This window comes from Neovison vison, chromosome 13 (genome assembly GCF_020171115.1).
Source record: "Neovison vison isolate M4711 chromosome 13, ASM_NN_V1, whole genome shotgun sequence".
NCBI classification, from domain to species: Eukaryota; Metazoa; Chordata; class Mammalia; order Carnivora; family Mustelidae; genus Neogale; species Neogale vison.
The window spans coordinates 46,936,962-46,952,651 of record NC_058103.1 but is presented as its reverse complement, the minus strand read 5'-3'; the positions used below and the strand labels follow the sequence as shown (position 1 = coordinate 46,952,651).

Genomic DNA, 15,690 nt, shown 5'->3' with positions numbered 1-15,690 from the left:
CTTTCCAGATGTGCTCTGCACCGTTAACCTGAAAGAATTAATCCTGAACAAGAGCTTTTTTCAAGACTGTGCTTGACGAGAGTACAATGAGCAATGATTTCAAGCTGTGTTCACAAACAATTCTACACATAAGGAACATTTCTTTTTCTTTCTTTCTTTTCTGGCTTGCTTAAACAAGTGGTTATCCGTTATGATGTTGACATAGGAAAAGGCGAAATGCTGGCAACCGAATCAAAGCAGCAGGGCAACAGACAGCTCAGCGGCGGCAAAGTTTGGTTCCTTGGACAACCAGGCGAGCTTTTCACTTCCTCCTAATTTGGGTCCCGCCCTCTAAGTTGATCTTCCTGAGAATGTCTAAAGAAAGAGAAAAGAACATATTGGTCCAACTGCACGCGGTCTTTGGTGCTTGTTGCTCCAAATACTTATACTCATCTCCCAGGACAGGGTCCTTCTAACTTCTCTATCGTTTGGTGAGTCACTTTGCTATCCTGTTGTTGCCTTCGGTGAATTCTGCGCACACCCCACAAGTGCCCCGCACTCCCTCCCGGCCCTTTGCTGGGGCTAAACGCGTCCTAGCCAAGGTCGGCGGCCGCGCGGCTTCCAGCACCCAATCCCGAGGGAACGGATCGGGGAGAGGAGGGGGACACCCCGGGGTCCGCGCTCCCGCCCTTTCTTCTCTCACTCCCGGGTGAGGGACTCGCGGTGCTCCCAACGGGAGTGCGCGCGGTCCACTTGGGTAGCTGGAGGGCGCTAGCCCCTGGCGCTGTGACCCGACGTCTGGGTCCAACCCCGGGAGGGTGCGGAAGCGGTGACGGCTGCCCCCGCGGTGCGGGCTCCCGGCAGAGGTGGGTGCGGATCAGCTGCGGAGGCCGGGGCGCCGCCCGGATGCTGCAGCCTAGTGGTGGCCTCTCCGAGAGCACCGCGAGCCCTGGGGCCGAGTCCGCCCTGGGCGCTCAGGGGGCCGGAAGGGGGCTGTGGACTTGGGTCCCTCCTCCTTTCCCTCAGCTTCTCGGAGCGCTTCTGCTCTCAGACCCTGCTCCTCCCAGGTACGAGCCGCGAGAGGAGGGCGCATCTCTCCTCCCGGCACTCCACCATGGGCAATACCTCCGAAGACTCCTCGCGGGAGGACTGCAAGTCTCTGCAGTCGCTCCCCTCCGGCGAAAGCCCGGCCATCAGCTCGGTGATGTTCTCGGCCGGGGTGCTGGGGAACCTCATCGCGCTGGCGCTGCTGGCGCGCCGCTGGCGGGGGGACGCGGGACGCAGCGCGGGGCGCGGGAACTCTATCTCCCTGTTCCACGTGTTGGTGACAGAGCTGGTGTTCACCGACCTGCTTGGGACCTGCCTCATCAGCCCGGTGGTGCTGGCTTCCTACGCTCGGAACCAGACCTTGGTGGCCCTGGCGCCTGAGCGCCGCGTATGCATCTACTTCGCCTTCGCCATGACCTTCTTCAGCTTGGCCACTATGCTCATGCTCTTCGCCATGGCCCTGGAGCGCTACCTATCCATCGGGCACCCCTACTTCTACCAGCGCTGGGTCACGCGCCGAGGCGGCCTGGCGGTGCTGCCCACCATCTACACGGTCTCTCTGCTCTTTTGCTCCCTGCCGCTGCTGGATCCCGAGAAGTACGTCCAGTACTGCCCTGGGACGTGGTGCTTCATCCAGCACAGCCAGACCACGTACCTGCGGCTCTACGCCACCGTGCTGCTGCTCCTCATCGTCGCGGTGCTCGCCTGCAACTTCAGTGTCATCCTCAACCTCATCCGCATGCACCGTCGGAGCAGGAGAAGTCGCTGCGGACCCTCCTTGGGCAGCTGCCGGGACGGCCCTGGGGCCCGCAGGAGAGGGGAAAGGGTGTCCATGGCGGAGGAGACGGACCACCTCATCCTCCTGGCTATTATGACCATCACCTTTGCGGTCTGCTCCTTACCTTTCACGGTAAGTTAACTCGCTTCCTTTCCGCAGCCCCGCTCGGAGCAGCCTTTTCACTCTCTACCCTCTGCCTCCCACACTTTCCACCGTCTTACCTTTGCAATTTGTAAAACCACGTTCTGATTCTTGAGGTCTAGAGCCTTCTCCTCTCGCTTCTCACCTTTGTCCCACTTCCTTCCTCCCCTAACCTTTGGTGGATCTGTGCTAGTGTTTCTCACACCTAGTATAGTCCCCCTGAGATGGATCCTTGACCCTCCGCTAAGCCGGCCCAGACTCCCCGCCTAGAGTTAAAAGGGGGAGAGGGATAGGTCCTTGTCAGCCTCTGCCAGCCTGGCTTCTGCCTGAGGAGAGGCCGGCCCTTCCACCTGTGGATGGGTATCAGCTACAGCTTGACTTCCCTGGGCTGCAGTTCACCCCTAGGTGTTCTCCACCCACTGGTGCGAACTCTCCGTGCTTTCGCCTTCTCCCAACACAAAAGGTGGTACCCAACACCCAACCTTCCAACTGCCATTCTCGCCCTAGGTGAGAAACATCCCTGTTGGTAAGTTTAGAGCATTCGTTACTTGTCCTAAAAGTTCAACAATCACAGACTTTAGGAGTTTCCCAATTTACATATTAGGAGCATAATCCTTTGGGGCCATGTGGACATTATATTATGTCCATAATGATAATTAAAGGGAAAGATGGTTGCTTGGAGAAACCCCTTGCCGAACTCTTGCAATTCCTCTAAAGGACACATTTGTACTTCCTTATGAAATATCCTCTTCATATCACTATCAGATATATCTATAGGTGTTCTTCACCTTATAGACATGCATTTGTTGAGCACAAAGCCAGATACAGGAATGGCTGGTCCATCTTAGGGATGGGAGAGTTAAGCACATCCAGCTTGTTCCGTGACCCAGCAAGCGAGAGGCTGCCCCAGGGAACTGAAGACAGGAGCCCAGGTTTGGTAATGGCTGCTGTCTTAGTCTGGGGCAAGCTTAGCTGTTAGTTCTGTGATGCTATGAACTGGAGCCTCCCCAGGTGTAACGCAGGTAACAGAGCCCCAGATGTGTCTGAGCATGGCCCCTTTCCAGAAGCTGGGGAGGAGGAGTCTTGGTAGTCCCGCTTCCTGCTCTTCAAAAGAAAAAGACTGACTAACAGGGAGTAAGCAGTTGGCAGTGATTCCCTCCTGCCACAGTCTTGGAGGAAAGAAAGAGATAGTCAGTGCCTACGTTACCAGGTCTGACCGTAGAAACTAAAGAAGTAACTTTACCTCACTTTTGGCCTCCATCACTGTTGATTATCTTCATATGCTCCTCCTCCCGGGGTTGGGGGGAAGGACACTTGTCCTCCTAAATGAACTGATTCATAACCATGTTCTCTTCTCCCTGGTCCCCCTTGTCCTCACACTCCTACCCCATTCTCTGTCAGGGCAGAAGCTGGTCTGAATCCATAAGGACAGGAAGGTACCCCCTTATGAAAGGAGGTAGCACTATGGGACCCCACCTCTTCCATTCCACCCTGAACTGGGGCATTTGTACAGCAGAAGGGCTGTGATGTAGAAACCAGCATGACTTCTATGCATTTATTTTACTAGTAGAAAATTTTGATGTCATGTTAGGAATTAAATCAACTTTTTTGGGTCAGGACAAAGACACAGAACCTGTATCTATGAGAGAATAAGCATTTCCAGTTCCACTAAACAACTTAGAATCCAACTTAGAGGCCATAAACCCCTTCTGAGTTGGGCAGTGATGGTCTTAGCCTGATGAGAATCGGGAAATAAGTTATTGGAGTCTCATCTGTGATTTCTGAGTGTGTATTTAAAAATACCCCATACCCCCAGCCACTTAAATAGCTTAGGAATGGGTTCCGAGGGGACCACAGACTTGTGAACAGGGTTATTATTCCCTAAGCTCTTTAGAAGAAGAGAAGAGGAGAAAAAGATCTTTCCTTTGATCATGACTAACCCGTTGCATAAATATATTATCAAACGTAAAGGCAGTGATTTTCAACAGGTTCCCCTGTTTTCAAGTAAATTTGCCTTTTATCATGGGAACTCAGTCATTGCTATATGTTGATTTTCAAGTCTCCCTGTGTAAACACACACATACACACACACACACACACACACACACTGACATGAATATTTATTCTCCTTTATTTACTATTAAGGGAAGCTCCAGAGTTGCCAAGTGGAAGGGGCTTAGAGCTAGAAGTCTGGTTAGAAGGAGTAGGGTAATAGGAGGTTTGCTTTGAAGCTGTATTTTTATTTAGATTGTCTGTTTATGGCTTGAGGACACCAGATGAAGATTATGAGGGCCCCTTACGATAGTGGCATTGACACTATCAGCAAATATTATCCGGATTTGCTTCTGAATGTATGCATTGCAAAGATTCTCAAAAAGTAAAGGAAAAGCCTGGAGTGAACATAATCGGAAAGCCAGACATGCTCATCCTTGCCTTGGGGCTAACATGACATATTATCTAGACGCAGAATGGGTAACTCACCAGGTACCAAATAGATATTTGAACTGTACCTTGAAGTTGTCTTTTAGTAAGGAAATTTACACCGACCATTGACTAATTTTACTTTGTCAATAAATTACTGGCCCTTGTTAGAAAATTTCATTTACATGGCACTTTAAACCTTATAAAATGCTATAGTATCCTGATTTTTACTATCTCCTGGAGATCTTATCAGATGATTCCAAAGTCATAGCTACCATTTGGTGCATTCATTCTGCTATTTCAGAATGCTTGCCATGGGCGCTCAGGGAGGGGCACTTTCCCCTCATGTCCTTTTCATCTATTTGGTCTACATGAAAATTGTGTAGAAATGGCCCATACCCATCTCCCACACAAGGCAGGAATAATTTTCATACATCCTAACTGGGATGCTGTTAGACAAGGCAAAGACTTGTGGTTGTCTTCAGAAATTCTCCTGTTTCTCCAACAGAACATATGCAGTCCAACAGAAGTACAGTTGAGCCACATATGGGATTTTAAATATTCTATTAGCCAAACAACAAAAAATAAAAAGAAACATAATCTTCTTCAAAAAGAAACGGTAAAAATTAATCAATATCTTATATTAAGCCAGTATATCCAAAACATTATCACTTCAAAATGTAATCACTATAAAGTGATTATTAATGAGCTATTACAACTAATTGACTTCCTTGTTCCCAGAAAGTGCTAGCAATCTACTCTATCTCTGTCTGTTTCTTCCTCAGGATTACAGAACTGCTTTCTATGTCCCTCAAAAGTAGGCCACATCACTGGCCCAGGAAAGAGGAGATTTCACAGCTGTGTACCCAGTGGGGCACCAGCCTTTTCCAGCACTCCAGTAGTGAGGGAAGGAGGAGAGTGGGGAACTTAAGACACCTGGATATAATCGTGTCAGTGTTATTCCAAGGGAAGGGCAGGTTAGAATGACTGCTTCCTCCAAGAACACCAGTCTAGGACTTCCAATGTTTGGCAGTAAAAACTATCAAAATGGAAAATACCAGCACCCTGGGATTAAGTCAAATTCAACCTTCAAATATCATTATTATCAACATCAAAATGGCTAATATTTTGAGTGCTAATTTTTATATACACTAACCCATTATCTCCACAACAACCTGCAAAATAGATGGTACTGCTGTTTCTTTTTTACAGATGAGACCAATAATGCCCTGGGTCCCCCAGCTACTGATCACTGGAGCTGGAGGGCTCAAAGCCAGACAGTTTAAAAATGCAGAGCTTCTCCTCTTAACCACAGTACTATCAGAGGGAAAAGTACTTCTTTCAGGGGAAATGTGTAATAGTAACCCAAGATTTCACAAAGGAATGGTGAGGATGTTATAAATATCTGGATCACTTTGTCTTGATTCCAACTTGTTAGCTTTTTTTTTTTTTTGAGAGAGAGAGAGAGAGAGAGAGAATGCGTACGCACACCCCAATGGGGTGGGGGAGGAGCAGAAGTGGAAAGTATCCCAAGCAGACTCCGGGCTGAAGGGTGGGGAGCCCAAGGAGCTCTATCCCACAACCCGAGATCATGACCTGAGCCAAAACCAAGAGTCAATGCTCAACTAACTGAGCCACCCACGGGCCCCCTCACCTTATTCAGTTTAAAAATAAAATGGCAAAGACCGTTTTTCCATCCCGATCAAGGGACCTGAGCTGGGGCCAAGTGTGCGGTTCCTTTTTTCTTCTCCACAGTCCTATGAATTGAAAGGCTGAGACCGAGATTGAAGGAGATTGGCTAATATAAATGCTGGTCTAAATTAAGAAATAATCAGATTACCCCTCACATAAAATCTTCTGTTGGTACACATAAAACATTTCTTATGCTATTAAAAAAAAGTATGTTGTGGTTAGGAAATGGCATTATTTTGGCTGCCCAATATGAAATCATGCATGGAACCAACAACATACTCCAAACTGTTTATGTACTAATAAGATAGTGTATAAATTAATGAATTCCTCCTTAAGTTGATCAGCTGTTGCCATCATTTCACAGGGATAAATAGAAACTTTCTTCCTGAAATGGAACAGAACACAGAAAATATATCAGACCTCTATTCTTGCCTCAGATACTATTTGTGTTTGAATTTTCAACGCATGTCAAATTGCTTGGTTCCTACTTTGCCAAGAGCTGTGGACAGCTGCTGGTCATTTTAAACTGCTTTCTCCTTGATATTAGAATATTTTATTCAGTTCTAAAATTTCAAAAGTGAACTATTGGCTCATTCTAAAATTGTCTTCCTCTTTAGAAATTCTTTAGGGCTATAATTTCTAGGTAAATCTGATTAGTTGAAATATGATCTTCAAAATACAGAACAAACTCAAGTAAATAGTTCTGGAGTTTCCTGTTCATTCCTGGAACTTTTCATATAAAATGTAATGTGAATGGGAATTGTAAAACATATAAATTTGTTGATTACGTACATGCAAAATACCACAGTTCTAGTAGGGATAAAAGAGGAATTCAGAACTCTTCATGTATAACCACAGTGAATTTGCTGGTAATATTTTAAGTTATATCCATGAACTACTGGAAACCCCTTTATCATTTCTGCATCACCAGTGATATGCTTGGGCATTGGTGAAATGATTTTAAAGCAAGTGACTTTTAAGAGAACATTCCTCTCTGAGTGCTTTCATTCGACACCTTTTCCTTTGCCTTTGTAAAATGGGGGTTGTGAGTAAAGACCCAGTTACACTCAGTTTTTAAAATTTAGACAGCAAGAACCATAGTCCTTTTCCCCCAAAAAAGCTGTGCATTATGTCTACACCATTGGTCAAGTCGTTCATCACTGCTGTTTCAGATGATTAAGGCCAGGTCCTCAGCTTAAAGAAAAACAGCTTTTAGGGATGGTGTATTTCTTTTTTTGGCATGTCAAGAACCCATCACAGTATTAAGTTAAAAATAAAGGGGGTGCCTGGTTGGCTCAGTCAGTTAGTGTTTACCTTTGGCTCAGGCCATGATCTTGGGGTCCTGGGAATCCAATCCCACATCAGGTTCCCTGCTCAGTGTGCCTCCCCACTTGTGTTCTCTCTCTCTCTCATAAATAAATAAAAAAAATATATTTTTTAAAGAATGGAATGGAATAGGATAGGATAGGATAGAAATGGTAAGGGACTGATCTCCAGAGATACGGTGCTTAGGAAGACAAGTTTCTTTCCGCCTAAAGGTTTAAGACCCAGTTAATCTGCAACTTTGTCTGCTCAGTTTCCATTGGCATCTCCTGTCCTCTATTTGGTACTTTCTGACCACAAAACCCCATCCTTATCTTGAGCTTACATCCACTGTGCCTCAGTTTATATGACCAAGATATAACAAGCTTCATTTTTCTCAGAATAATTTGCTGCCTAAAATTGGCCCCCTCTAACAGAATGCTAGACTGAAGTCGTCTGCAGTTAGGACACATGGGGGATGGGAAGGGCCAGGAATAGGGAAAGTGCATTTGCAGAAGGCCAAAACTTCCCATGGACAAAGCTTCCTCCTATACTCCACAGACAGCACTTGGATCACTTTGAAATCATTTGTAAAATCTTGCCTTCTGGGGAGGGTCCTTCGTGCTCATCATTTTTTTCAAAGAATTAAGAGCCATCACCCTGGAATATACAAGCCCAGAACTCTAAACTTTAGCATTAACTCTCTTATGTCCAGCCCTGGGATCACCTGAAGCACAAGGCAGGGAACGCTCTTAAGTACCAGAGCCATATCCATGCCCCAGTCTTTTTTTCCAAAAGGACAGAGGTTCCTGTTCCCTCCACCACAAAGCACCTGGGATTTGAGGGAAGGGATGTCTTTAAAACCTCATATACCTGGAAAATACTGTCCCCACAAGTTTTATGTTAAAAAAAAAATTTTTTTGAACTATCGTAGACACCCAAGTTTTTAAAGAATGGATCATATAGGGACGCCTGGGTGCTCAGTTGGTTACATGTCAGCCTTCCACTCAGGTCATGATCCCAGGGTCCTGGGATTGAGCCCTGCATCTGGCTCTCTGCTCAGTAGGGAGCCTGCTTCTCCCTCTCTCTCTATTCCTCCCCGTGTTTGTGCTTTATCTCTGTCAAATAAATAAACAAAATCTTTAAGAAAAAAAAAAAAAAGAATGGATTCTATAAAGCCATAGCCAGGTCACCTGAATGTCTTTCACAAGGCAGGTAAACATATGATAATCTGTGCCTGCAATTTAACTGTGCAAAGTGTGAAGGAGAGAGGGGGTGCCAGGGTGGCTCAGTCGATTGAGCATCCAAATCTTCATTAAGACTGATAAATCGCTGGGCGCCTGGGTGGCTCAGTGGGTTAAAGTCTCTGACTTTGGCTCAGATTATGATCCCAGGATCCTGGGATCGAGTCCTGCATCGGGATCTCTGCTCCGCAGGGAGCCTGCTTCCTCCTCTCTCTCTGCCTGCCTCTCTGCCTTCTTGCGATCTCTTTCTGTTAAATAAATAAATAAAATCTTTAAAAAAAAAAAAAAAGACTGATAAATCGCTGACCTCTACCTCTGAAACTAATAATATATTACATGTTAATTAATTGAATTTAAATTAAAAATGCAAGTGAAAAATTAAAAAAAAAGTCTTAGTAAACATCCAATGTATTTACACACACATATAAATTATACATGTGAAGCACCATGCAGACATGTATTATGTAGATTACAAAAAATGTGTGAAGGAAAGAAGAGCCCCAAAGAAAGACAAGTAGATATAGCCATGGTTTTTAAATCGATAAACAGGAACAGTCATACCCACAAACCTTTGTGACACCTTTGCAAAAAGGGCTCTTACTAAACCATAATCAGTTCGTGGTGAACTTCATGTGAGACTTTACATCACAGGCTTTTTTTTTTTTTTTAATTTAATTAATTTATTTGAGAGACAGCACAAGCAATGGGAGCAACAGAGGGAGAGAAAGAAGCAGGCTCCCCACTAAGCAGCGAGCCCCCAGACAAGGGCCGTGATTGTAGGACAGCTTGATCCCAAGACTCCAGGATCATGACCTGAGCTGAAGGCATACGCTTAACCGACTGAGCCACCCAGGCGCCCCACATTGCAGGCTTTTTATGTAGATGGTGGCAGAGAGTGTAGTGCTTAAAAGGAAAGTTCTGGTCCCACTTCTTGAGTGTGGTTCTGTGACTTCCCTACTTACCTGGAGTGTGATTCGGGGCATGGTAACTAATATTCTAGGCCCTGATTTCCTCCTTTCTAAAACAGGAATAACAATATTTTGCAAGTTGGTGTAAGAATTAAACAATAAGACCTACAAACTGCTTAGCTCCGTGCCCGGCTCACGTAGGCCTTCAGTAAATTTTCACTGCTATCTTCATAGGGTTCCATTTCCAAAGGAAAATCATATGGCATATTAATAACCAGAAACTGGATTCTGCAAGCTCAAAGTCATTTGTTTGACCAGGCCTAAGCGGGTCTTTTGATTTTAAGTGTGATAAGTGAATAATTTAAACTGTTTCTGGTGTTGGGTGAAGGTTCTAAAACAGAAGTTTTCAGCCTTAGCTGCACGTTGGAATCACCCAGGTTGATTTAAAACCTTTGCTACCCATGTTCCAGTCCAGATTAATTAAATCAGAGTCTCTGGGGGTGGGAGCAAGTCATCAGAGTAGTCTTAACAATCCTCGGATGATTTCAATGAACAAACAAACAGGGTTCTCATTTGTTCTAACATATAGATGGAATTGCACTAACAGTAGGGAAGTAGCTCAGAAGAACTAAAGTCCTTCTGAGGAGGAGGACACAGTACCACAATGGCTTTCCACGGGAGTCTGAAAGAATTCTTTCTATAGAAAATGAATCTAAAGGACACTGAGTTTCATCCAGATCACTCTGTAGGTATCAAAACAAACTCTCTGTTCTTAGCAAAGCCCTACAGAGCAAGGCTGTCCTAAGAAATTAGGAGGCCAATGCCTTATCCGTTAGGCTCACTTGACTTGTGTAGCTTTTTCTTATAGCAAATTAGTGTATGCAAGAACATGTATAAATTCTATCAGCCTCTGAGGCTGATTTCCAGAATATCACTGAAATGTTGCTAATTAATTGACCTCTCAGTTGTGTCAGCCTTTACTTAAAACCTAGGATCAGCTGGAGGGAGAGGGAAATGTGGAGTTATGGCTTAATGGGTATAAGGTTTCAGTTTGGGGTGATGAAAACAGGTTCTGGAGGTGGATGGTGGTGAGCCGGTGAGGGGCAGCTACAAAAGGAGCACAGGAGAGGCTCGGGAAAATAAAGTTTATCCTACTCACAGGTCCTAGGAGCAGGAAGCACTGCAAACACCAGGGCCACAAAGGAAAATAGTAGCGTAGGTCAGGAGGCAGAAGGAGGAGGAGCAGAAGGACAGCTTGGGTCTCTACCAAAGAATATTGCCTCCTGGGATACAGGACCCGATGAAGTGGGGGTGGGTTTGGCTTGGTTATTTTGCATATCAAAGGACTGCTTTAGGCAAGCACTTCCCTGTCTCCTACGAATGTAGCCCTGATAATACATTTTACACACACACACACACACACACACACACACACACACACATAAAGAATGTAGCCCTGGGGAGGGGCAATCTCTTCACAGCCAGAAAACTTTTAAGATGTCAAAACAACTTTATACACAAAAAATAAAAAACATAGACAATATAGTTGCACAACAATATAAATGTACTTAATGCCACTGATGATACACTTGAAAATGGTTAAAATGGAAGATTTTATGCTAGGTATATTTTACAATTAAAAACAATCCCAGGGGGTGCCTGGCTGGCTCAGTTGGTGAAGGGTCTGCCTTCAGCTAAGGTCATGATCCCAGGAGCCTGGGCTCAGCAGGAATTCTGCTTCTCCTTCTGTTTGTGCTCCTCTCTCTGTCAAACAAATAAATAAAATATCTAAAAATGAATAAATAAAAAAATAAAAACAAACTCAGGATCCACAGTATCAAAAATGGTGGACTCTAGGCAAGAGACAAGAACCAAAGGGAAAACATGGGGAGGTAGGAGAAGACAAAACTTACATGAGGAACTTCAAGGGTCAATTTCCCAATGTCAAAGAAGAAATGGTCTTCTACAAAATCTTGATCACCTCCTGAAATGCAAATTTTAAGCATTTCTAAAAATTACCCAGCACAGTGGTTGAAAAAGAAAAGAAACAAATAGCACAGAATTGCTTCATCCTCTAAAACCATTTTTCACTTCTCATTGCTCTGTCACCCTCTAACGAGATCAGGAACTATGATACCATAGAGGTCATTTACCAATGAAAACCTGACTCATCTCCACGTGTGACACCGGAGTGCTGAACCTTCTCCTTATTGCCCAGTATGGCTGGCCAGTTCACTGTCATCGTACGCTGTGGCGAAGCTCGACCATAAATTCCCCTGCAGACTTTTTCTCCAACAGAGTGGCAGTTGTACGTGTGTGTGGTAACGAATATACTTGAATCTATCAGACTTCTGTATGCTCTCATCCTGAATAGCTAAACTCCCAGATCACTTCTTAGATATACCATATAAGTAAGTATTGTATATTTCTCAGCCAAAATAGTTTGGCTGACAAGAAAATGATTGCTTCCTTGCATGTTCCCCCCTAACTTTCCTCTTTTCTGCATAATCAGGGAAATTCGCCATCCCTTCTTCTTTTTCCTTGCTCATGTGCCAAGCCTTTCCTCCATTCCCTATTCCAAGATTCTCTGGCATAAACACCTATGGCTGCCAAACCTTCCCGCTCTTGTCCTAACATAAGCAACCCGAAGATGACTACTCTTCTCCTTCCCTGCAATGCGCTTTGTATATCCAGTTGCCAGATGTCTGCAGAATAAGTACCAGGGGGAAAGGAAACAAACCATTCCTTTTTCTGGCAAAGGAGTGTGGAGGAATGAAGTCGTAGCTCTCTAAGGCACAGGTTCCCACGAGTAAGAAAGTCCCTAGAGCATTACAAAGAAATTGGTTTCAAAGATTGTGTATGAGGGGCACCTGGTGGCTCAGTTGGTTAAGCATCTGCCTTCAGCTCAGGTCACGATACCAGGGCCCTGGGATGGAGCCCTGAGTCCAGCTCCCTGCTCAGTGGGGAGTCTGCTTCTCCTCTCTCTCCCCCCAACCCCTACTCCTATGCTCTCTCTCTCTCTTTCTCTGTGTATCTCAAATCTTAAAAAAAAAAAAAAAAAAAAGACTGGAAGTTATTTCCATTTATTTTCCTCTTTCTGTAAGCTGTGTAATGTTTGATCTTTATCGAGCATGTACTTTTCTCTTCCTTTCAATCTGACCAAAAAGCTGCATTGATCCCAAAATATATAAGGAATCACAAAATAGCTGGTATACCCATTTGAAAACAGCAGTCAGCGTGCAAAGATATGTCAGGGTTCCAGTATTTGGGACATTGTTCAAAGGCCTTTGTTCTAATACAGGCTATCTGAACATGGCCCATGGTTGAGCCCTTTACTAGTTCAAGGAAGTTGGAATTCATGTCCTGACTCTGCCAACTAAGCAGCTCTGGGAACTTGGGCAAGTCACCTAGCTTCTCTGCATGTTGGTGTCCTCACTGATAATCTGGAGGTTTGGACAATGTTGTGAGATACTTACTGAGCAAGCACTGTTTTAATTTACATACACATACTACTTCCTGTCATCCTCCCAACAAACCTAAGTAGGTTCTGCTCTCATTATCACCCATTTTAAAGATGTAGAAACTGAGGCACAAAGAGTTTAGTTTTTTTTCCTGTGGTTCCAGAGCTATATAGGCATCCAGGATTGAAACCCAGGCAGGCCCATGTCCAGAACCCATGCTCTAGGTACCTTTTTTCACTGGACTGTGATAATTAAATCAGATTAAATATTTGGACGTAAATGTAACATATTGTTATTACCTCTCCTGAAGTTCACTTTCTCATCTGTCAAAAGGAGACAATACCTACATTTCACAGGTTTTGTCAGGAATAAGCATGGAAATCTACAGAGATTTCACTACCCATCTGTCACCACCCCTGGCCCACAAAAAAACCATTTTGCTCTGAAATCCTAAGAAATTGCACACACTCTAAGCCTGTCTATGGATGCAGTATAAAACTAATATCATTTTTCCTCTTTGCTTCTTACAGATTTTTGCATATATGGATCAAACCTCTTCCCGAAAAAACAAGTGGGACCTCCAAGCTCTTAGATTTTTATCCATCAATTCAATAATTGACCCTTGGGTCTTTGCCATCCTTAGGCCTCCTGTTCTGAGACTAATGCGTTCAGTCCTCTGTTGTCGGGTTTCATTAAGAACACGAGACGCAGCACAGACTTCCTGTTCTATACAGCCAAATGCCAATAAGTAGATTGACCTTCGCCACCAGTAGTTAAGAAGTGCTTCGTTAGCCAGCATCTGGAAGATCATTTTGAAATGGCTGCATGGAGAAATGAAAAAAGTAAGTTTGCAAACCCAACGACACTCTCCTAATAAAACAGAGTGAACAAACCTTTCAGCAGCGGCTGGGGCTACAGAGGTGCTGACAAGGCACTTCATGGAAGTTGTCAGAAGGATCTGTAAAACCTGCCCTCAATGAGCAAGTCAAGGAGGTTGGTCTTTGGAGGAAAAACCAACCGCGTTCAGGATCCAGTTGCCTTTTGATTTAAACTTCCCCCTTGAGTGAGAAAGCATGTGGTTTTGAAATTTGTTTAAAACTCTAAATAGTTACAGTGTTTTCTATTTTAATCTTCTAGCTACTGCCGTTATAAACACGCAGCGTGCAGTCAGACCAAATGAAACTTTGTGTGTCTCCTCTAGAAAGGCCATGTGTGGAAGCAGCTGAGACTGGTGTCTTGTGTTGCTTAACAAACCCTTTGTTTGGCCAATGAATTTGGAAATCACAGGCACTTTGTACCATCCTATTTGTGTATATGGGAGGTCTCTCTGGTCACCACGGTATTACGCGTGGAACAGTGGGCTCAGCTGGTTAACGTCACCGTTTCACTAGTCCTCTAGAAGCTGTGTGTCAAAGTATTAGGTATTTATTTTATAACGTCCATTGTGCTAAGGGTAATCAAGAACACTTCTGGAATTTTCCTCTCAACAAGAAATAATAGGCTATTAAAAGAGTTTTAATTCTGATTAATACTTTTCATTCTCTTTTCAGGGAGGGGAAATGTGGCCAAATACTAGAATTAAAAAAACTCTTCTATTGCTCATGTTGAGGCTGTGACTAATATCTACTTGATAATATGACTGTCTTGTAGCAAAACTCATGCATCTACATTTTTATCCAGGAAACACAGTTTGACTCATACTATATAGGAAATCATGCAATAGTGAGTCATATTTTAATACGTTTCTAAATCTAAACGTTTAGCATGGTGTAAACCCGGCATCAAAATATTTCAGTGAATTTGCGCTCTTTAATCATCTTAGTTACTGTGTAAACTCATCTGAAATGTCAGGAAAATAAACTATGAAACAAAAATGGAAAATGGGGTAGTATTTGATGAATTCCCCCAAATAACAGTTCCTAGAGTAGCTATAATATTTTTAATAAGAGAAAAGTGGAAAAAATATATTTATTTTGGCAGACAAGTTTGTAAAGTGTGGTTGTATTGTAATTTAGATGTCAAAATATTCAGTATAGTACTTGGTATTAGAGCATTTTTTTCTTTCCGTACAGCATGATCTTCCAAACAGTAGAACCACCTTATTTATTTATTTATTTATTTTGCAGTGCATGTTATTACAGGATAGCTATTATTAAAAAAGAGAGAGAGAGATGCTAGTTTTTTCCAAGGTCTCATTGAATTGCTTACGCAAAACCATTTCGTATAAGTAGTTATCAAATTATCTAATCACTTAAAGTGATTCCAAACCAATCTAGCATCAGACACAGTCTATGTCAAATCAGCTCTTATTTTTAAAAGAATAAATAAATGGGTTTTTTTAATACTAATTTAAACAAACCAGGCACAATTTAACTTAACTGAAATCTGGACATATAAATAAATCTTCCCTGGACACAAGTATTCTAAAGTTAAGAGATTGTTCTAAATAGGATTAATTATGCTCATGGGTAATTCCTAAACATAAAATTCTGAAGTTACTTTGAATCTGGAAGATTGATTTCTTTTATCAAATGACTATTTTTTCCTCCAAATGAAAGAATGTTAACTACAATCCTTCACTCTACCTTACCACTGCCCCAAAATTCTGGAATAATGCCTGAGAACTTAAAATAAAAGAAAAAGCACACTTGGACATACTATCACTGGTAGGAACACAATGATTCACTCTGGGGGCCCAATATGTAAGAATTTAAGCC

General features: G+C 43.4%; 1 protein-coding gene across 1 annotated transcript; it reads left to right on the top strand.

Moving 5' to 3' along the window:
* Positions 1 to 1,078: 1,078 nt before the first annotated feature.
* On the top strand, positions 1,079 to 15,626 carry PTGER2 (prostaglandin E receptor 2). The gene is made up of 2 exons (XM_044230883.1): positions 1,079 to 1,936; positions 13,504 to 15,626. Exons 1-2 carry the CDS (start codon positions 1,094 to 1,096, stop codon positions 13,723 to 13,725), a joined length of 1,065 nt encoding a protein of 354 aa, XP_044086818.1. The 5' UTR covers positions 1,079 to 1,093; the 3' UTR covers positions 13,726 to 15,626.
* The last annotated feature ends 64 nt before the right edge of the window (positions 15,627 to 15,690 follow it).

Excerpts from the sequence above, each read along its gene's own strand:
- PTGER2 (XM_044230883.1), top strand. The coding sequence starts at position 1,094 with ATGGGCAATACCTCCGAAGACTCCTCGCGGGAGGACTGCAAGTCTCTG. Across the intron at positions 1,937-13,503 it reads TCTGCTCCTTACCTTTCACG|ATTTTTGCATATATGGATCA; the intron begins GTAAGTTAACTC and ends TGCTTCTTACAG.